Consider the following 22778-nt stretch of genomic DNA (forward strand, 5'->3'; position numbering starts at 1 on the left):
GAAACTTTTGATCTATAATATCCTGCTTTTTGATACTTTGCCCCATATCAGTTTTTTCACTTTCCCATCCAATTTTCATCGACTTGCTGACTTCAAATGTGATTGTGTACTTAGTTTTCTATATAAAAGAACATAAATAATATTGTAATTCTGTATTGGACATTCACATGTCCACACATTTCATTCAACTAAAGGGTTTCATTGAACAAAGACGTGTCCTTTGAACTCTTAAAGAAGCAAACTGATACTTCACATCCTCGCATAAAGGATTTTAAAAGCCAAAAAGAAGGGTATATATCCTGTGAAATTAGCATCTCAATCGAGGAGTTGGATGCTTTTATTAGTCATCATTGAGTATTAAACTCAATCATATTCTCAATGGAGTCGTTAAAAAATAAAGAAACTTTTTGGAGAAGAAACAAAGCACTCTTGGTCTAATGATCTGAGATAAACCCTTCTAAAAAATAAGGTCTGGAAAAGTTTTTTCAAATAATTGGGTAGTCGCAAGTGTTGTACCTACTTTTATCGAAACAGTAGGTAGATGACCCTATTTTTTTGTTTATAATCATGAGAGAGTCTTGAAGCATCGAAAACTATAACAAAATATGTCATGCCCTCTCAATTTTATGGAAGAAAAAGTGAAAAACTTTTCCATTTTTGACATCCCAGATCTCAGAAGGGGTGCAAATCTGAGCCCATGTTTGTTCACGAAATATTTTGATAATTCATCTTTGCATATCTTCCTCACTATCTTGTAGAAAAATGCTTGAACAAGTAAATTTTTATTTTAAATTACGCAACTTTTTATGTATAATTGTGGTGTTGCATGTTCTATTTATAAGTAGGTTTTAATAAGGAATGTTGTGGCAGAAATGGATGAATCTTTGGTTGCTGATGATGATTCGGTTATTGATAGGTTTTTTATCAACATTTTTTTTTATATGGGAATGAAACTTATTTTTGCTTTTTTATGTATTTTAACATCAATGAGTATGATTGATAATGTTGTAGTTGAAACATACCTTTTTCGTTGGGTACCAATTGATGAATTACAAAATTACAGAAATATATGAACATGTAATCGATAAGTTCTTTCATCGATTACTACTTTACAAAAAATTGATGTTTTCGATAACGCTTCAATCAGTCCTAAAGTGTATATTATTGACCGAAAAATTATTGAAAAAGTAATAATTCGAATTCGATAAGCTCAACCTTTTTATTAAAAACCTGTTAAAAGATCGAAACAATACTCAATCATCCTCTGCGACGAAAAGTCTATGCATTTCTGGTATACAAAAATTAAGGTTACCATTCAAAACTCTCAACTGCATTCCATCTCTCATAGATGGTGCGTGACAAACAACCAAAGACTAATAATAATTTATTATACTAGATGCAAACAACACTTTATTCAAGGAAGAAGAATTGAACTTCGACCTAAAAACAAAATCATGAATTACTATTCTAAGCATTAGTGTGGTAGTGAATATTAAAAACACATTCATTGATATTATAAAAATGCATGCCTGAGGAAGTCGAGCTCCAAGTGGAAGCACAGTTTTCGATCTGCAATACTCTTGATGCAACTTCTTCCTGGTCTAATATTCTGTTAGCAACACTTATTTTAGTACTTTCCGATTCATCTATGTAGTCCATAGCGAAGAACTTCTGTGAGCTTTTTGAAGTAAGCCAGAATACTGTCTTCTGCTGATTTTACAATTTTCTTCGTTTTACACCACTCGTTAAAGGCCGCATACCTATTTTCATAAGCAATTTTAGATTTAGTGAGTAAGAGAGATTCTTTGGCGCTTCGGCTAAATTTTCTACGCTTTCTTCTCCAGCACCATTTTTGGATTATTATGACGTTTGTCACAAAATTAAGGAAGTAAACAATTTTGTTTACTAATAAATAATTTCAGAAAATAAAATTTCTGCATTGCAGTCGAACATAAAGCTTTGTATGCAACTCGTACATAATTAGGCTTTATGGACTTGCCCAAGTTATTGGCCTCGCTCGCTTTGCTCGCTCTGCCATAAACTTTTGGACTCGTCCATAAAGACCTAATTTATGTACCTACTTGTTACATAAAGATGTTTTTGATTAAGTATGCATTTTACGCAATAGAGGATTTTTTAAACGAAAACTTGTGTCTTGATCACGCAGGAAACTTGTGTATGTGTATGTAAAGCATGAATAAAGATTATGATTATGATTATGCAAATAACTCAATTATTAATGAAAATTTGAGTGATTTTAAATAGAAATCGACCTGCCTGTTCGAGCATTTTCCTACAAAATATTGCCGAAGATATGAATTTTGAGCGTTACACTTTATTCTCACTCCTATATATTGGTATATCAAAACTAGCACTGTCGTTTTGAAAAATTCATAAACAAGGTAGACAGGATATTAGAATCTTCAAGGCGGTGATATAAGCATTAGCTTTGTTTTGGTGCGCACTGTTCATAATCGGTTCAAAGTTGTTGAACATCAATGATTTGGGAAGCTACGCGCGAGCTTACTCTGAATAAATTAATGTGCGACTGTTTTGAACCGATTTGAAAGCATCGAAAAATCGAACCAAAACAGGCATATATTTCGTCAGCTTACTGCCAAAACCAGATAAGTAGATAACATTTTGTTGGTTTTGTTTAAATGGGGATGGGAATTTTCTCCCTACAAAAAAAACAACTTCATGAAAGGAAACCTTTAATGAGTCAAAAAATAACATAGATAGTAGTTCTGTGAACATAATGAATGCCCGAAATCAGAAAAAAACTAATTAATAAACGTTGGTAATGCAAAACGAACACAAAAATGGTAAAAAATGTACTTATCAACTTCTGGCAGTAAATCGACGATTCATTGTTTTTCATATCCTAAATATAGACGATTGAAATATTAGAATTATGTAATCATTTTCACGACTTTTGTGTCTGTCAGCAAACGAGGACAGGCTAAGAAGAAGGAATTTAAATATTAATTATTTATTAATAACTAATACAACACATGAAAGAGTCCAGCCAGTGTCCTCGTTTTTTATGCGCTAAAGCATTTTCAAATTTATATTACCGACTTTTTCTGCATCTACCAACTACAGAAAACTCAAGAAAACCAAAAATTTTAATATGTTTTTGAATCGCCTACAAAATTAGGAGTCCCCAGAATAAATTTTCAGTTTATACAACAGGCCAGGAGTATTTTTGAAATTGTCGAATTAACACATATTTTTCTAATTTCAACGTTCCTCCAAACTATTGGAAAAAAGCACTCGTGCAAGTGGAGAATAATCAAACATGTGCCAATATAAGGAAAAATAACCGAATATGAATCTCCTAGGATAATGAGGTCGAAAGACATGTGCTGCGATTATATAATGAGAAAAAAAATCACGCGGCCCAGCAACGTGATGAGGAAGACTACTCATCCTCATCCTTTGTGATATTGACAAGTTGAAATCATATCGCTAACCGGTTCGTCCTACATTGCGGATTTCATCGATTTTATTCCATAAACCTTTAAATCGTTTTATGAGGAACATGGTTAAATTAACCAACTAGTCCCTATTGTTGGTCATACCAACAGAAGAACTGTTGCATTGATCCCCGAACCTGTTTACGAAAAAAAGGGATAATAATAAGAATAAATTCTTGTAACCATCTTTTTTTTTGCGAACAGTCGAAGAGTCGAAGAGATCTCAGAATTCAATTAAATTTATTTTCAACTCAATCGGCTGTACAACAACAGATCAAATATGTACAGGATGAGTCTTTGACTCGTCATTCATTGCTGTATCCCGTTACCGAGAATAAATCTACAAAAAGACTCAAAAATAAAACTATCGGTGCGATCAAACTTATAATTTCTAAGGGCTACTTGCGACTGTGTGTCCTCCTGTGACTGAAGAGACACACTCCGGGCATGGATAGTCACCAACCAGATACATTGAACTAAAGTTAAGCACAGAACACACCGATACTTGACTTACTTTATGAAGTTAAGTTCAATGACCAGATATGGTCGCCGCTGTATTCTTCTCGAGTCCCCATTATAACTGTGGACCAAAGACCTCCACTGTGATATGTCTAACGCTAGATGTTCCCAGTTATAATTGGCATTAACTGATTTTAGGGATTGATGCAGTATATTCTTAAACCGCTTATATTGGCCTCCTGGTTTCCGAGCTCCCCCTGTGAATTCGCCATATAGAGCTATTTTGGGGAGTCTTGTGACTCTTGTGTCTTGCATCCTCAGAATGTGGTTCCATCTGCATTATTTATCTTAGATGACGTTATTGCGTTTGTTAAATATGTGGCCTGTATGGCGTCCAGCTTTCGCAAAAAACCAAGATGTCTTGGTCTTCAGATTGAGATCGTGATTTTTAAATACTCAGTCCTTCAGCTTCCAGAATTCCCGTGATGCCGAATTGATACGGTTGTGTATTGCTGATATCTGTTTGAAGGCTTTCTTCTTTCTTACCAGGATTTTGGTTTTGTCGATATCGAGTCTAAGGCCTAAAGCTTTGACTCGTACAAATATTTCAACAGTAGATTCTTGAGGCCATAAGAAACACTTTTTTCCTATGCCATTTTTTCCGATTCGGCCCTGATAAAAAGATATAGCCATTTTAAATTTACATAATGGACTGTACCACCCCTGGAAATACAAAATCACCTTCAGAATAACTAGCTGAATCCGTGATACTACACATCTGTGGAACATCAAATTACTTGAAAACGTCGCATTATACGAGAAAATATGGAAAATACTTTTATTTCACAAAACGTTCAAATATTAATCAGAAAGCGTCCAACTTAGTTTCAAGAGTTGGGTTCTTTGAATTTTTGGAATTTTATGGTACGTAATGGTCATAATGAAAAAACTGGAAGACGTGGGTGATATCTTGTATTCGAAAAAGATTAATCGAATAAATGAAAAACTATTTACGGAACTCATTTCATTCGATAAAACCGTTTGTGATATAGAATTAAAAATAACAATATTTTATGGGTCAGCCTGTACCTTTTAAACCGAGCCTATGCGGAAAAAATGGTAAAGGAAAAAAGTGTTTCTTTTGACTTTAAGAATTACTACTGTTGAAATATTTGTAGGAGTCAAAGTCTCACCCTGTATATGTATTCAAGTTGTAGGTACTTGGATTTCAAACATAAATAATTTATTGAAATCATTTATTGTGTTAGTATTTCAGTAAACACACTGAACACACTAAAGAGTCAATCGACCTGAACTTGGAAAAAGACATAAGTGTCACATAAACCATAAACCATAGATTCTTTTATTGTTGGTTTATTTTGTATAAATACAGAACAAACCAACAATAAACTTTGCAGTATGTACATGTTCTTTGAGTATTCAATTAAATGGTACTATGAACCTACATTTCAATATACACAATCAAGGTGGAAACACATTATTAACACGCGACGCGAGCTGACGCGTCTGGAACGGGTGAATTGTACGCGCGTGGCGTCGCGTCTGTTGTTCATATTCACATCATGTTGTTCTATAGAAAACAATACATTTGATTCGACTCAACACGCATCACGTTTCATCGGGTCGCGTCGCGTTTTAATAATGTGTTTCCGCCTTTAGTATTTACCAGGGGAAATTGCATATAACAACAATAAATTTATATGCCAAGATCTCAAATTTTGTCGAGATGCAATAAATTGAATTTGGACATTGTATTCAAGTCTATGCCTCTAGTATAGGGACTGTGTTGCAGTCAATAATAAAGGATGAATAAAAATAATAATAATAACAATTCATTTATCTGCCGTTTCTCATTGCCAAGTTTCATTTCCTATTCGGACTTTTCGATTCAATTTTCATAAATGAAAAAGCACTGTATTTGCTAGAAGTTATACAGAATCTCATCACCTATTTATATTATTTATGAAATTATCCATTCTCTATGTATGTATACCTTCTACAACATCATTTCTTTGCACTGAAAGAGATTCGCAAGAATTAAATATAAATAAATATATATGAAATACAATCCAAACAATAGAAACTATTGCGGATCATATTGATAGCCATGTCCAGTCGCTTTTGACCTGGCATTGAATCTGGTTTTCGAATATTTCAACGTGTTCTTACGGTCGAATTTAGGTTCAGGTTTATCGAAAATTTACTCCAAATAACGATATATTCAGAGACAACACTCTGTCTCTGGATATATTCATTCGGATATAAGTTTTCCAAAACCTCATATATCCCTGAAAACTTCGAATAAAACTCATGGTAATAATGATGTCATAGCTCTATTTCACCAAGTGCCGTAATCGAGGGCTAGACACAACGAAAACGTGAACAACTTTGAGTTAAATTACGCGTTTTCATTGATCTGCCTCTAACTCAGGCACAGGTTTCCAATCAAGAAATATCCCCAGGTTTGTTCAGATTTGTCACGTTCTGTATAACGTGAGATATTGAAGTCGGCAAACTATTGTTTGAATTGCTTAAAGAACTTCACGTGGATGAAATGTCGTTTCAGGGTCAAGAGGATATAATGAGTTTTATAATTAGATCGTTATCAATTCTTCATTAGCACTACTGAAAATGGGAATATGCCAGCCTAACGGAAAAATATCAATCATATAATTGCCACTTCGTAATTGAGCCTGGGGTTAATTATTCCTTCTCACGTGTCGCCATTTCTAAAATTTCATGGATTTATTTATGTATTTTGGTTCATATAAGATGATTATGACCGTTTGCGCCTCTTCAGTAAACAACGATTAAATTCTTTAACAAAGGCCAGGAGCCATTAGGACTTCACGAAAGAGAATATTTTTCACTTATTTGGTTCACATTAAATGAAATAGCAATTCAGACAATTCAGAAAAAAAGGTGAAGTTAAGCTGATTATGCTCAAAGAAGTTATATTCAGAGAGAGAGAGAGAGAGAGAGAAATTAACTTTATTGATAATAAAAATCATCAAATGGCTATCGACCGAAGTCTTCCTGCCATATGAAAATTATGACTATAAACTGGACCATGTGTCGATTAAATTTTCGTTTATATCATATTTTCACGGTATCATCTGAGTTTTTTAGCTTTGATTCACAGAAACACCCCGAAAACCTCAAGAAAAATATTCGATTTTATTCATGCCACACGAACATCAGAATTTATACAGGAAATATTCATTCTTATTAAGATTCATTCGATAGTCTTCAGGGACAGTTCAACTTACCATCCAATTGTTTATTGATTTTCCCAAAAATCCTTGGAAGCAGTCAAATTTTGTTCGGAGAAGAATGTACTTTGCTTTGAGATTCACGATTAGAATTAGGTTCGTGCAATTTTTCATATTTTAGATCTTAATGAATCATCGAATGACCAATATTTTATTTCATTTATTATCGAGCACTAGATATTTCAGTCTGTATTGAATATTCGCATATCATGCGAATTTCTTTTTTCACATATTCCGCTTCATTTTACTACATACTTAATGCACTTTATTTTTCGTGGGTAAAGGAAAATCAGAAATACTCATAAAGATACGATAATTCAAGCAAATTCTTGTATTATTCATTGTGAAGCATGCATAAATTTGTGAGCATAGTCGTTGAATATCCTGAAAAGTATTTCTTCAATTCAAAGATTGTTGATAGTGCAGTAAAATTGCTCGCAAATATATTTTTTGGCTCGGTGATTATATATATATATCTCATAAATATCTCATTTTCTCCTTAACCTTGTATTTCCAGGACCCTCTTCTTCCTCTGATTACCTTTCCTCAGCACATCAAATTATCATAATGATGTGTTACATTTACCTCAAAATGTAAGAGATTATAAATAGCTCCGATCTAAAAATAGGAAAGCTTTCTGTTATGCCCTAACTGATTTTCTTGACAATTACAACCAGTATTCCTATTTATAGAACGTGTTGAAATCAACAGCTCGGATAATTCGGGAAGATGTAAATGTAACAAATGATACATAAACAGACATTGTTATGAAAGAGGTTGGTCAGGAAACATTTATATAATCTTCCAATTAGGTTAACGGTTATTAATAGAATTCAAAAAAGAAAATATAGCCGTACTTATTCAAAGATCATTCTGTATTTGTTTGGTGTTTTTCATACTTCGTGAGTCAGATTTTATTTATTTTCAAGCCATTCGCGGTTGAGAGTTTTGTTTTGGATAAACCCAAAACAATCAATGACTTTGGTTTAGAACCTAAGATTTTCTTTGATGAATACTGCGATAGCCATGTTAGTTTTATCAAATGGATTCAGGATTATATAAGGAATGAAAATTTTTTAAGGATCCTTCATGCCTCATCTCAATGATGTACTGATGCATGGTAATTCGCATAAGTATTTGATATAACGGGAGGATATAACCTCATGATGTTTTTGTTTTCGTTTATAAACAGTCCACTTCAGCAAAGCAAAGACCTCTACTACTAGAATGTTGAAATCGTGGGATGTGTGATGTTTCTATATTTGAGAGGCTCTGCTTATTGGCTGTTGTCCCATAGAAAAGAATACAAGATAATTTTTCAATCAATTTATTGTTTAAAATTGATTGAAGGATATGCATAGCAGGGTTTGCTTCATGTTTATATTAGGTCCTCAATCATGTGAATAAACTTCGATTTAGATTTTTTACTGTCTTGTAAAGACACTAGTCATGAAAACTCAACAAATCGTTAAGTATTTTAACACTTATCTATTACCATAAATAAGTACTCTTATGCTTATTACTATTAAGAATGCTACTTTATTCTTATGCACAAACGGTTCTAAACGATATAGGTTCTCTGTCCTCTAGCCTATAACCTTTGAGTATTCAACCAAATTAATTAATACTCCATGCTATAACTTGATTCATTTAGTACATTGTTAACTAATAGGTACCAACAGAACAAATGATTGAGAAATATTACGTTTGGACGTCTTTCATGCCACAACCAACACGAATTTTCTGGATATCAAGCATAGACACTGCACAGTTTCTGTATTTAAAAAAATGAATTATTTGATATATAGTTACTGCATACATTCTGTATTGATAATTCTGCATTTTGAAAATGCAGTAGGTACTTGAAATTCAGTTAGTGTATAGTTTCTTTATTGACAATTCTGCATTTCTGCACTCTTTGATTTTTGATATACAGTTGCTGCACAGTTTCTGTACTGCGGGGTCGAGGGTGGGTATAGGCTCGATCGGTAGAGTACGTTATTGCCGATTATGCTCTGTCCTTTGTTGGCTTTAGCCATATTGTATTATTGAATTGATGTGGCCGATACTTAATAAAAATCCATAATTGAACTTGAAATAGCTTGTATGATTTTTACAAAATGGGTTTTTAAACCACGATACATGTTTTGCTATATCGTTCATATTGTATTAGATTAGATTTGGATAGAGAATGAAGGTTTGTTAAGTAGGTGAATTGTGTGAATATATGGAACTTTGTAAAATATTGAATAGACATCACTCTGTTTTGCGTTGTGATGATAGTATGATGTATGTATATTGTTTTAATTTTGGATTCTCATCTTCCCAAACAAAACTCTTATGTACATATAGTTTTCGAAAGATCGTCATATATGGTACCGACCTTTTTTTCAACCACTTAGGATATTTACATGGGGTTAAAACAAACAATTGCAATATTTTTCAGATAATAGTAAAATTTGGAAATCGAGAAATGAAATTTTGGGAGATTTTGTCAGTTCACTTCGTAGCTTAAGAGGGGTCTACACCGATTTAGTGGTCAGTTCAAAAAGAGAAAATGAATATCTTACGTCAGAAACCACTAATTTATATGGGGTATTCATTATGATTCAATTCAGTTCGTCATCTCGGAAAGTCAAAAAAATGTTTATTCGTCGAAAGGAAAATTTTTTTTTATTGGAGAACAAATATTCCTTCATGTCATTGACTTTCCGATGTGAAATTATCCCTTCTACTAATTTCCACATGAAAAAATTTCTCGAAAAGTCTCGCCATTGGCTACAATTCGTATCCTGGTGAAATTAAAAAAAAAAAACGTTCGTTAAGTGCTGCCACCTTTTCGACGAAAGTGGAAACTGTTGTAATATTCGTAACTTCTACTTATCGTTACAGTCTTCTGGCAACACCCCACATTCTGGTTGTCTTTCCCCCTTTACGCCTTATACGGATAGCGAGAAAGTACCGTGGTATAAACTCCTCTTAAGTAGTTTTGGAGAAAAGAAAAGGTTAAATCACTTTACCCACGGTTGTTACTTTCAAAGGTTTCAACTCAGCTGAGGATCAGAATTCGAAAAAGTTTTATACTTAAAACTAGTAGTTACTACAAACTACTTCTAGTCACTTTTCCATGGTTCATCTATTCAAGGGTTATAATTCAGCTAGGTATGGGAATTCCAAAAAGTTGCAAATAACCAATTTCGATTTCTGCTGAAGGAATCACCTCCTGAAATCTGTGATATTTCTTGAGACACTGTAGGAAATTTGTAAATTTTCCGGAAAATACCTAAAAATTCCGAGAAAATATGGAGTGCACTCACTCTGGTTCATAGGAAAATTTCAACGAAAGTAAACTTCGTAAAACTACAATACTGAACTTGTGCCATATAAGCAGAATTCGATATCTTTTCAAGCTGAAGATTTTGTGCAATTTTTTGATCCGATCAACATTGAAACTGTCTTTTTTCGCGAGTTGATATCCAATAGTTTTTCCTATTAATTTTTATACAGTATTCTCATTTAAATAGATCCATAGGTCGTTTGAATCCTATAGCTTATATTTATATTTATATATTATTTATACTAAGGTGGGTTAATTTCTGCCGAAAGAAAAAATGGATTGGTTTTCTGTGTCGGTTTTTCGAAATCTACATCTGTTGATATGGGCACTGTCAAATGGCTTTCTAATCTCCTTTCTTGCTTCCGATGATTCCGAAGTTATTGAAAATAACAAAGGAATGGCAAAAGGGATGAGGCTGCCACAAGCCAATGGTCTCCGATAGCAAATGTATGATCCTTTTGAAGTTGTAGCAAATGTGATTCTTTTGGAATTGTATCAGATGAATCATATGCAGATTTTCAAGTTTCAGCATTGATAACTCGGTAATCTGATGGTTTTCCGTATAGTTGATAGAATTCTCTTTACTCCGCTGATGTAAGACTGTGTTTCATCATAAATATAATTTGAAACGAGAAACCCTAAATTTGGTACAATAGGAATTGCGTTGCTCTTAAATGGGAAGAATAAGAGTTTCCTATAATTTCCCTCACCCCTTCATTTCATCCCCAGTCACGTTGTAGTGCAGGTCGGACCCCTGCAGTTATATAAAAGTTCAAATTTATAATATCCCCTCAAACACCTCAGCCGCAGATATTCTTATTTCTGTCCATTAGTCATCCAATTAATTGGCGATGCGTGAATGTAAGGGCTATATTATGGTTCTCTCTTACAGGAAACATTTCATTCCCGATTAGACCTTATTATATTATGGAGTCCGAAAATGGAACAGCCGATACTAAGGTTTCCGATTCTGGATATTCCAATAGTAATAGTAATTCACAGAGAAGGTAAGGATGAATTCGCGGGTGAAAATAATGCTTAAATATTTCTCGAACTTCACAATATGTGTATATGCATCGTAGAGAAAAAAATGGCAATGATCGTTACGTTTTGAATTGGAACTTCCAAATTCCAAAAGCCTCACTTCACAAATTTAACCTTCGTGAATTGTTATGTTAAAATATTTTATTTTCATCATAATTTTTCGATAACAATGAGTGGAAATTTTTTTTTTAACGCTTTTCGGGAACTGGATTTCAAGAAAGGGTATTCCAATTTAAAAATTCTCCCATTTTTAATTGGTTCAGTTATATTAGTTGAATTTTACCTTTATTCGGAAGTTTCTTAAAATTTTTGTTACTCGTTGAAGTTTGGAAAAATCATTGAAGGTAACTGACATATCGATGATGTAAATATCAAGGTTTAGATAGGGAATTTGTTAGTATATATTTCGATTTCAAATGTTGAAAGCATGGAAGCATGTGAAAAATATTTCAGTGTTCTTGAGATGAAATCCGGTGACTATATTTTTCCATATTCATCAATTCAACTCTGACCTCAAATAAAACTTTTGTTTCTTTATTTCCAGTGCGAGTTCAAAATCTAGACATAGTGGTAGCAATTCTAGCAGAAGCAGTGGATACTGTGGTACAACAATTCCTGATGGAAGGTAAAATCTCCAAATTTGATGTGGGATAATCAGAATTTTATCTTGTACTTTATTTCAGTGATACTGGGCCTCAAATTCCTAAACGTAACAAAGAGAAGGAGCACAAAAAGAAAAAACTCAAATCAGCAAGTAACAATTACGATGAACTTTTCGAAGTAAATAATTTTATAACGTTACAAAGTGAAATTAACTGCAAGGATGCTTCGAAAGAATTATCTTTCACAGGTAAATACTTCCCAAATTTTTCACTTGTTTCAAAATGCCACACATATTTCAACATAATGTGGCCACATATGCCTTGATATTTCAATTCGTGAGAATTCGTTTGATATGTCATTAGAAATATTCTTCAATATACGAAATAAATATTTTCAAATCTAATCAATTGTTTTCGTAATATTCAAGTAGAAGTGCAATACGTCTCCATTTGTAACAATAACAGAATGATCATGGAAAAATATAATATTTTTTTTTTGACTACACGGTAATTAGATCATCAGATCATTTATCGAAAATATCAGAAAGAATCGAATCGTATAATTAAATTAATCACCAATTCAATTATACAAAATTTTTTTTTCTCCTCCATTGATAGATGTCCAAATCATCATCCCAAATCTAGAAACACCCAAACAAGCTGATGATGCGCAAAAGTCTGCAGATGAAAAAGCGGCTGCATCCCACTCTACAGCAGAATCAAACAAAGGTAAATGATGTTATAAATCTATTCAAATAATAAACATAAAAAAATCAACATATCGGAAAATACTAAAGGGAAGTGGTAAATTTCAACAGCTTATTATTTGCACTGCAATCGCATAAATCTTGGGGTGTTCTGCAAGGGGTGGTTCCAGATCCAGACAAATTCTCGGAGATAGCTTAAGGAATAGCAGATAGGTACGAGTATTAATTTATTTTCAGAACCTGTATACAGATTTCCAAGTCATTTGAAATTCTCAAGATTTATAGATTGCATTTTATGTGTTGGTATTGTTGCTCGGAGTAATCATTTTATTATGAACCTTTATGTTTTTTTCTGTTGAATGACAATATTTCTAAATCATAGTTTTGAATTTTTAGTTGAAACTGAAAAGAAGGAGCAAACTGGAGATGAGGTATCGAAAACCGAGAAGGAAGAAAAGACTGAAATTATAATCGAAGTAGACGAAATAGAACCAGATCAAATTCCGTCATCTGACAAGAACACTGAATTTCAACCTGAGGTGAGGAAACTTCTTTGATTCATTTTTAGATCTTGTTGATCAGGGTAGAGCTTCTTCAGATCCGAGTCCTTTAATTTTGAACTTTATGGAATAGGTATTAGGTACTCGGTAGAAATTAGAATTCCTCGGCTCTAGATATTGTAAAACTGTATGAATTCATGGTCTTGGCTTCAAAATGGCGGACGACTTTTGTGATTGAATGATTCTATTAGAAGTCAATTTAAGTTCTTTAGCCTCTTTAGAGAATATTATGAAAATTTTGTGCGTTTTCAATAACTGAGGAAATACATTGCAAATGATAAATTGATGCATAAATAGTGCATTTAGGTACAATTGTATGAAATCTTCATTGCTTCCTATTAATAAGAACATTTTCTGTTCAGAATGGATTTTGCTGTGTTATATCAATCAACGATGGGGTCGTCCTTTACACTACACCCAGTTTAACCTCAGTATTGGGTTTTCCAAAAGATATGTGGCTTGGCAGATCATTCATCGATTTCGTTCATCCTAAAGACAGAGAAACATTTTCCAGTCAAGTGACCATGGGAATAGCTTTGCCGTTAGTGAACTTAGAAGGTGAGTTCCCAACTTATCCGATGAATATTTTTCTTCAAAATCAGAAAACTGCTTTTTCAACTTTATCGAACAATAGTCCTGTCCCATATTATTGTATCCATGAGAAATGGGTGAAATCATTACATTACCGCATTATTGATCACAAAAACCATTTCAGGCTGAGATAATCTTATAATTATTCATCTCTCAAATATGATATAGGTATGCGTACTGTTCTGAACGTAGAAATTCTTTCAATTACAGATGTGAAAAATTCGCTTCATGTCTGTCTTCGAAAATACAGAGGTTTGAAATCCACGGGGTTTGGAGTAGTTGAAAAATCCGTGTCCTATCAGACCTTTCACCTAACGGTTACCTTCAAGAGGGTCGCAGATGGCCCAGACAAAAAATTTACAGACAACAACTCCAATATGTTCCTAGTTGTAGTAGCAGTTCCTGTGAATTCCGCTTTCAAATGTGAGTTGTGAAGATTTAGCTAGTAATCCTAAGCTGAAAATTTTTAATATGTACTTATTGTCGTCTTCATAGTATTTTATAGGTTTCTGACAGTCTATATTATGTTATTCATGTTTTCAGTACCTGATGAAAAGAAGAAATCCAACAAATTCGGTATGAAACATACCTCTACCTGCATGTTTAGTCATGTTGACCCAGACGTTGTCACCAATTTTGGTTTTCTACCACAAGACATGGTGGGAAAATCAGTTTTTGATTTTTACCATCCTGAGGATATGCCACTCCTGAAGGAAGTTTATGAATCAGGTATTTTTTCGAATAATTCCAAAATAATTTATTTTATTCATTCATTTATCTTTATCAATACATTCCACACAGTTTTCTGCTATCCAACTTTATCAGGAATAAAATTTTCACTACCTTTTTGGCTTTAAGGAAACTAAACTTTTACTATGAATTTCAAAATGTGTGGAATAAGCATCTATTTGATATTTAAATAACCATTGAATTAAATTTTCTTCTCCCATCTGAACAATTTGAAAGAAGAGCTCCATAAATAACCATAAATGTTCTCAGGCAAAAAACAATTATTATTATTATTATAATAATTATTGTGGAAAAATCCCTTCACCACTTGAATTATTTCAGTTATGAGAATGAGCCAAATAGCTGGATCAGTCTTCAGAAGTAAACCATATCGTTTCGCCGTACAAAATGGAGGTTTTGCTCTAATAGAAACTAAATGGTCGAGCTTTGTTAATCCCTGGTCAAGACGTTTGGAATTTGTTATAGGTCTACATAGAATACTGCAGGTTAATATTGATTGTTTCTTCGAATAACTTTGAAATAAAACTGTCAATTTTTTCAGGGTCCTAAGAATCCTCAGGTTTTCGACCTTCCAAAAGATGATGAGAGGAAGCATATTTCGGATGAGGTGATGAAAAACGCTAAAATCATACAAAGCGAAATTTTGCAGCTGCTCAATAAAGTGAGTTGCAAGACCAAATTTTTCAAAAGTTTTTTTCTATTCATTTCATTTCGTTCCCAATCATGTATAGAAGCATATTATCTATAAGCAGCCAGCAGCAGTGAACCTGAAATATTTTCAGTGGCATAGGATTTTTCGAAAAATCCTGTAACAGGTCAATTTTAATTTGATCGATTCAATATCTGCAGGCAGATTTTTATGGTTAACCCTATTAAGTTAACAGGTTCATAGAAAAGATATGCCTTCCAACTAGTGAAATTTGAGTCGGCTATAACAAAAACTAATGAATATTTTCAAAAAATTCAGTTCATTGGAAGGATTTCAACCCTCAAGGGCTCCTTATAAAAAAGTCCAACGGGGTCAAATCACAGCTCCGAGACGGCCAATAGACATCAACATTTTAGCTGATTATTCAATTTCCAAAAACAATGCGCAAACATTCATCGTTATATACCTCAACATGGCAACGTTAACTATATAGATACTCGTTTTAGAAACAGAATGGCAGTCATTTGCATAAAAACTACCAACCTTTCTGATAAAACTTATCAGTTCGAAAAAATTTTTTCATGCCCAAATCCTAATTCCAAAAGTTAGATAAACCACCCTTCATAACTTAAATTAACAACAAGAGAAACGATCTTGGGAGAAATTCTATTTTTGAAAAATATCTTCTATTAGAACTGTTTCTATACCTTCTTTAAACTTTAATTAAATTTCATACATTCCAGAACCTTCCTTTCGAATATTTTATACAATGCATGATAATCCTTAAAAAATAATATGCCTTCATATAAACATATTTTTCCTTCTATCAGGAAATCGCTAGACCAAAAGAAGTAGCGAAGCATCAAGTTTCAAAACGTTGCAAAGACCTCGCCAATTTCATGGAATCTTTGATGACCGAAGTCAAAAAATGTAATCTTCAACTGGAAGTGCCTCATGACTCTGATCTCACAGTGTCGGTTAGTAGTAGTTTTTATAATGCTTTTAACCCTAATACACTAAAACCCACTTAAAGAAAAATCCATTAAATTTAAATCCTCCATTATTCCCTTCAAAAATGAAAGTTTTTAATTTAATGGGGCATTAAATCTTAATGGACGTTCCTGTAACTCACACAATTTGCTTCGCTACCAAAATTATTTAGAATTAAAAATATTTCACTATCTCGAAGAGATCATTACTGATTGAATTTTGATAAGTAATACAACTAAAATTATTCTTTAGGAAAGAGATTCAGTGATGTTGGGAGAAATTTCACCTCACCACGATTACGAAGATAGTAAATCTTCCTCTGAGACACCACCAAGTTACAATCAACTCAACTATAACGAAAACATCGAAAGGTTTTTCCAGAGTAAACCAAAAACTACAGCCTCAGATGGGAGTGCTGAGAGAGATTGTACAATGGCAAACAATTCGGAGGCTGATGTTGAAGGAAAAACTTCTTCCTACGTTAATGATAATTCACACAATCAGTAAGTTATTTGAATTTTCTGATGCCTGATGCATAGTAGCTTCAGTATTACGGTTTCATATTAACAAATCTTCATTTCTTACAGAAAGTGCCTTTCCCCTATTCAAAATAGTGGTACTTCTGGAAGCGGTAGTGCTGGTAATTTAAGCTCAGAAAGTAGCCATCTTCTAGAATTCAGAACACCAAGTGCTAAATCGAGTGATTCCTACAAACCACCCCCTCTAACTGAAGACATTCTTCACAAGTGAGTACAAATATTTCTTTCTGCTTGATAGTTGTCTTATTGTAGCCTTTCTCTTCGTAGACACAATGAGTATATGGAAAAAATCATGATCAAAAAGCATAAGGAGTATAGATCGACAAACAAGGAGACTAAAAAGAATAGAGATAAAGCCGAAAAATTGCTATATAGTGCAGATAAAGCGAATTTCGAAGATAAGGATGTAAGTGATTTTAATTTTATGATTATTTGCATTGGAGTACCTATGTATACATAGATAAAAAAAACTTTCTTCGCGAATGCTATTAATGTATCAGACAAGCTTCACTCCATCATCTCAATAAGGTAATCATGGCACAAAACGACCCTAAGCTAAAGTGACATCAGTTTCTGTAGGCTGGTATTGTAGAATGAAAATCTACGTATTAGGCATGGAAAAATTTAGTATTCAACTGACTCATGGCTTATATAATTGTCCGGAAAAGAAACAGGTGGTAATTTCGAATCAGTTAATAACCTAAAAACAAAAAATTCATCTTGACTCAGAGCAATGTCACTTCGGTCACTTCCTGTTTGTGCTTCTACTTTAAAATAAAAACAATAGTTATACTTTGTTTGATAGAAATTCAGTGGCTCACTCTGATTTTTCCATGGAGTCGTTTCTTTCCAGAAACTGTTTTACCATTTTCAATTCTCGCTGGGCTCTCACTTAGGGTTGTATTTTTTTCAATGGAAAACGTCATTTACATACTTGGAATATATGCTATTAATACTATTTTTTTTAATCCTACTCTTTTTATTTAAGAACACAATCAACTATAATCAAGGCGTAAAGCGGGCTGGATCCCATTCTTGGGAAGGTGATAACCATAAAGTATCGAAACATAAACACCAGATAACTTCAATGAATAATACATTAACCCCAGACTCTCCGACGAATAATTCACCTCCCAAAAACACCAACATACCTGCACAAAATCTTCCGAACGCCCCTTCGAATGGAAATTACCAGCATCCAGTGGTAAGTTCTATTTGTTGTTTGAAATAATCGTTCAAAAATCTAAACATTCTCTATATTGCAGATAAGCGATGTTAATCTGTGGCCTCCATTCTCAGTTACTGTCACACCAATCAGTAACAGTAACTGTAATATAGCAACAACGGCAGGAGGAACAGGATTTCATTCGGGAATGTTCCCTGTTTATTATCTACCTACCCAAAGAACTTTACCGGATTATTTCAATTCATCCAATCCAACAAGATATCAAGGTAAATGAAACATGTTAAATTAGGTAGAAGGGTCAATAAGGCCTTATCGACCTCGCTAGCAATAAACATCTAAATTATTCTAAATTGATCAACTAACCTCAAAATCTAATGCGCCATTCACCAGTCGAGTCGAGAAGTCTCAATAAATTCCACCACCTTCCTGGATGCTATTTATATCAATCATTTATTTTACAACGAACCAAGCTGCTGTAGCCTTTTCTGGTGGAAAGCCAAGCATTCACAGAGGAGTTACTCAGCTCTCTGTAGCTTTTTGACAGAACTGACAGGTGCTATCGGAAATCTTACCCATACTTCGGGGCCAGGCCTCTAAAGAAGGTTAATCTGGGAGTGCATTGAGTGTGGTGTTGCTTTCCTAGGCCAGCTCTGACCGAACTAACGGGCACGAGCAGGCTGCTCAGCTGTCGGACTCTATATTTATATATTCTCTTGATCTGGCAGTTACTTTCCACATAAGCGCTATGCAGACACTGATGACAAGGGTTTGTTCCGGGAACAATGAGAGACAAAAACATATTTGCATGGCTTACTGGATTGAGTAAACGCCATCACCAGTTGGGAAATTGAGGAAAACCTCGAAATCGAAGCAACATTGAAAAAACTAGTTATTGCAATCTTCCTTCTATAAGCGCACAGAGCCGATAACCCTGCAGCGCCTCCTGAAGGAAGAATTTGCTCAGCATTTTGTGTTTTCGAAATCTATATGCATACCAAGTTAAAGAATTTATATCTTCGTATCTCAATGTAACCAACTATAACGTGCACGTACATATCGTACTGCCTACGGTGTTCGTGCTGAACATGAGAATTTGGATACACCCCGAAATATATCCGTTTGTTCAGCACCTGCACACGATACGTAGGCTATGTGCAAACCATCTGGCCATTTGCTAGTTTTCCCGGTGAACACAAAGCATCAGAGTGCCAGTTGGGCACTTGATGCACCTGGGGTACTGTAGTACTTATAGAATCTAGCAACGAAATTGTTTGTACGAGACATTGAAATTTTCTCAATTTGATTTGAAAGTTATATTTTGGTTCTAATTTTCAGTTCATTATATGCCTGGGATGATGTACAACTACAACGCGATATTTCCTGATCCGCAACCAATCATGTGTTTTCCGGTCCCATTAGTACCACATCCCGTACATTCATCAATAACTCCGATATCCCAAGACGCCCACCAAACCAATGGGATTCATATGAACAATTCCGTTCAGGCGTCTCTGAATCCAGAACTGAAATCAAGCCCTTCTGGTGGCGTCACAAATGCTCAATTCCAAAGACCAGCTTCTCAAGCTACAAGCGTCAAAGCAGAACCAGGAAGTGCGATGGGATCAATTTCTTCAGCCAGTGTCGCCAACAAGGTGAGGCATTAAGTCAAAACTCAGAAATGATTGAATGATGATGATGTTTTTATGAGGTATCAAAGATCAAAGAAATGTTTGTCTAATCAGTTCCATTCAGGGAGTAATGAAATAACTTACAATACATAAAATATAGATTGAGAAACTATCCAATTTACATTTCCTCATTCAACTTCATCAACCAAAAATACTCAATCGAACAACCTGCATTCATTTAATCATTTCAATTTTTATGTGGTCGAATGAACAAAATAATACATTATATTGATATAATATTCATGATATATGATTCATAATGAAATCCAAGTAAATTTATTGTTCGGACTATGTATGAAACCAACATGAGACTTATTTTTACAGGCCCTGTCAGAATGTTCGCGAAAAGATTTAGTCTTACCATCAGTATGTTCCCCAAGCTCACCTCTAGTTAGTCCACCTGCTGGTGATGGTGATATGGAAAATTACAACATGAATGCAAAGGTCGGTCTTTGAAAGATGATTTAAAACTTTGACCTTTTACGCATTCCTTTCCCAAACTTGTCAGATCCTTTCGAAAAAAATGATCCTTTGTGTCTAGAACTTAAAAGATTAAATAGTAAAAATCAGATATTCATCATGATTCACGCACTATCAATATTACCTTTTTTGAAATGAGAGTAAATTATAATAAGAGCAGCCTTAAAAATCCACAACTTCACTACTCTTCTTGAGTTGAATCGAAAAAATTTCATCTTTGGCATTCTACAGGGTGTCCCCAGGGTGGATGGACAATATAAAACGTTTATAGGGTACTAATCACAATTTTTTGCTGAAAATTTGCATGTTGGTGTTTTCCATTATGAACTTTCTCCTTAAAATAGGAAGCTTCATATTATACTGGGAAGTAGCCTAATATTTTCTTATTTCAAATGGCACGCCATCTTTTCATCGTATAAGAAAGCTTATTTGATGGCAATTTCAACCTTACCTTAGTTAAAAAATGAATTTCCACATTATCTTCGTATTTCCATCAATGTAGCCAAAAATTTAATAACACGACTTTTTTTCAGAGCAAGGATGCTATGAAAATACAAAGTGATTATCGTGACAACACAACAATGGATGAAGGAAGCAGCTACTACTCATCTTCATATTCTTCCTTTTTCAAAACCGACACCGGTTCTGGATCCAACGATGATTCAAACACTATGGATATCAAAAATTTGACGAGCGATGATGTAATAACGTACATTTCTTTCGATGACTGAGTCTATATCTCGTATTTTTACAGAACTCGTGGAGAAAAAATAAAAACTTCCCAATCAGAAAGAGGGATCCCCCTTGGCTCAAATCTGTATCAGTCAACCCTGATCTAGTATATAGGTACCAAATGGCCGTCAAGGATGTAGAAAACATTCTGGAAGCGGATCTTAAAGCTTTGAACGGAATGAAACAAGTGAGTAAATTGAATATCGAGATCGAAAACATATCCTTATGTTGATGAATGTTGGGAGCTCACTTGAAACAACAAAAAATACAACATAGATATCTTTCAGCCTGAAGCTGTCAACAATCAATTAAGCCAACTATACCATCAGATGGAACGGGGAGGAAAACCCAAAAAAATAACCTCTGACGAAGCTTTTTTGACTTCGAGCAGCAGTAGTAGCGACGAACCTTCTTTCACCAACATTCCTAAAGTGAGTTAGTGTTAAAAATATAAATAGTGGACCTTCCACTAGCATAACTTCAAAAAAATTTGATGTCTAGTAGGTTTTGCATGGAATTTTAAAGGTTTATTTTCTGCGTTATTCCCGGGGTGAAAAATTGTAAATATCCAAATGACATTAACACCTAGCGAAATTTTCAAAATTGAAAAAAAAAAATTCCTAGCTTATGCGGAACTGCCAATTCGACATATTTATCAAAGTCGAAAGATATAAACTGCTTTACTCTATAGAGTAAATGATAAACTAGAAACAGAATTATATAACTAGAATTAAATGATCTTCACTAACATTATTGAGGGTTGAATACTCAAAGATAATTCCAAGTCAATAGGTATCTCTATTTGATACGACTGTAAAATACACAAATATTTATTCTTGTTAAAATCTATTTATCTTTTCTTTCAGGAAGGAAAAAAGAAAAAATCTTACAGTTCACTGATCATGCTCTATGAAGAGAATGCCCCATTACCTTCGCCCGATAAATAATCGAATCCAGAAGGTTTTTCTTCGTTGGATCACATTTATATTTTTATACTATGTATGGTAGATATCAATTATATCTGCTATATGGTTTTTGGAATTTTTCGTGTTCCTTGAATGTATTCAATGTGTATAATTACGAGTACATATATACAAATTAACTTTACCTGAATATTTATAAATTCCAAATATGTTGTATCAATATTTTTAGCTTTCCATATTTTTCCATTCAACCACTATGTAATATTGGAAAAAATGACGTGTATTTGTATCAAAATTACTGATGAATATGTGAAAGCACAAGTTGTGGAATTGGATAATCAGGTATTTTTCGAAATAATGGCAGGATTTGTATGCTAGCTGTATTACCATAAATAAATTTGTTGATTACTATCATTATCTTTGATTTTAATAATTCTTGAATTAGGAATAGATAGATATATTCTAAATAACTGAGAAACAAAACGATTCTCTGAGTACCTACAAGCCAATCACAATGAATGCTCAATTTATACTTAGGAAGAATAACATGGGGTTTCAAATTCGAAAGACTGAAAGAGATGTAAATTAATTTGACCCAGTGGCAAGAACATCAGGTTCAACAGTGGATATCTGGATATTCGAGTTCTTTTCGCAATTCTATTAGTCCACACGCCATGAAAGAAGTGCGCAGGTCACGATTTGGGGGTAAGCAAAAGAGTTTTTGAAAATCTACCTATTATATTTTATGCAGGAATTAGAATTACGAGTT

General features: G+C 33.8%; 1 protein-coding gene across 1 annotated transcript; it reads left to right on the forward strand.

Moving 5' to 3' along the window:
• The first annotated feature begins 8318 nt into the window (after nt 1-8318).
• Nucleotides 8319-22420, forward strand: LOC123312491 (period circadian protein). Its single transcript, XM_044896942.1, has 23 exons — nt 8319-8351; nt 11461-11575; nt 12157-12237; nt 12296-12462; nt 12833-12943; nt 13318-13460; nt 13844-14039; nt 14283-14495; nt 14616-14801; nt 15144-15307; nt 15364-15483; nt 16302-16448; nt 16714-16964; nt 17049-17207; nt 17253-17406; nt 17989-18204; nt 18266-18452; nt 19522-19838; nt 20199-20318; nt 20888-21055; nt 21109-21273; nt 21374-21517; nt 21953-22420. The coding sequence occupies exons 1-23, from the start codon at nt 8321-8323 to the stop codon at nt 22031-22033; spliced, it is 3636 nt and encodes a 1211-aa protein (XP_044752877.1). The 5' UTR covers nt 8319-8320; the 3' UTR covers nt 22034-22420.
• Nucleotides 22421-22778: the final 358 nt, after the last annotated feature.

This window comes from Coccinella septempunctata, chromosome 4 (genome assembly GCF_907165205.1).
Source record: "Coccinella septempunctata chromosome 4, icCocSept1.1, whole genome shotgun sequence".
NCBI lineage: Eukaryota > Metazoa > Arthropoda > Insecta > Coleoptera > Coccinellidae > Coccinella > Coccinella septempunctata.

Excerpts from the sequence above, each read along its gene's own strand:
- LOC123312491 (XM_044896942.1), top strand. The coding sequence starts at position 8,321 with ATGCCTCATCTCAATGATGTACTGATGCATG. Across the intron at positions 15,308-15,363 it reads GTCTACATAGAATACTGCAG|GGTCCTAAGAATCCTCAGGT; the intron begins GTTAATATTGAT and ends CAATTTTTTCAG. Across the intron at positions 21,518-21,952 it reads CTTTCACCAACATTCCTAAA|GAAGGAAAAAAGAAAAAATC; the intron begins GTGAGTTAGTGT and ends CTTTTCTTTCAG.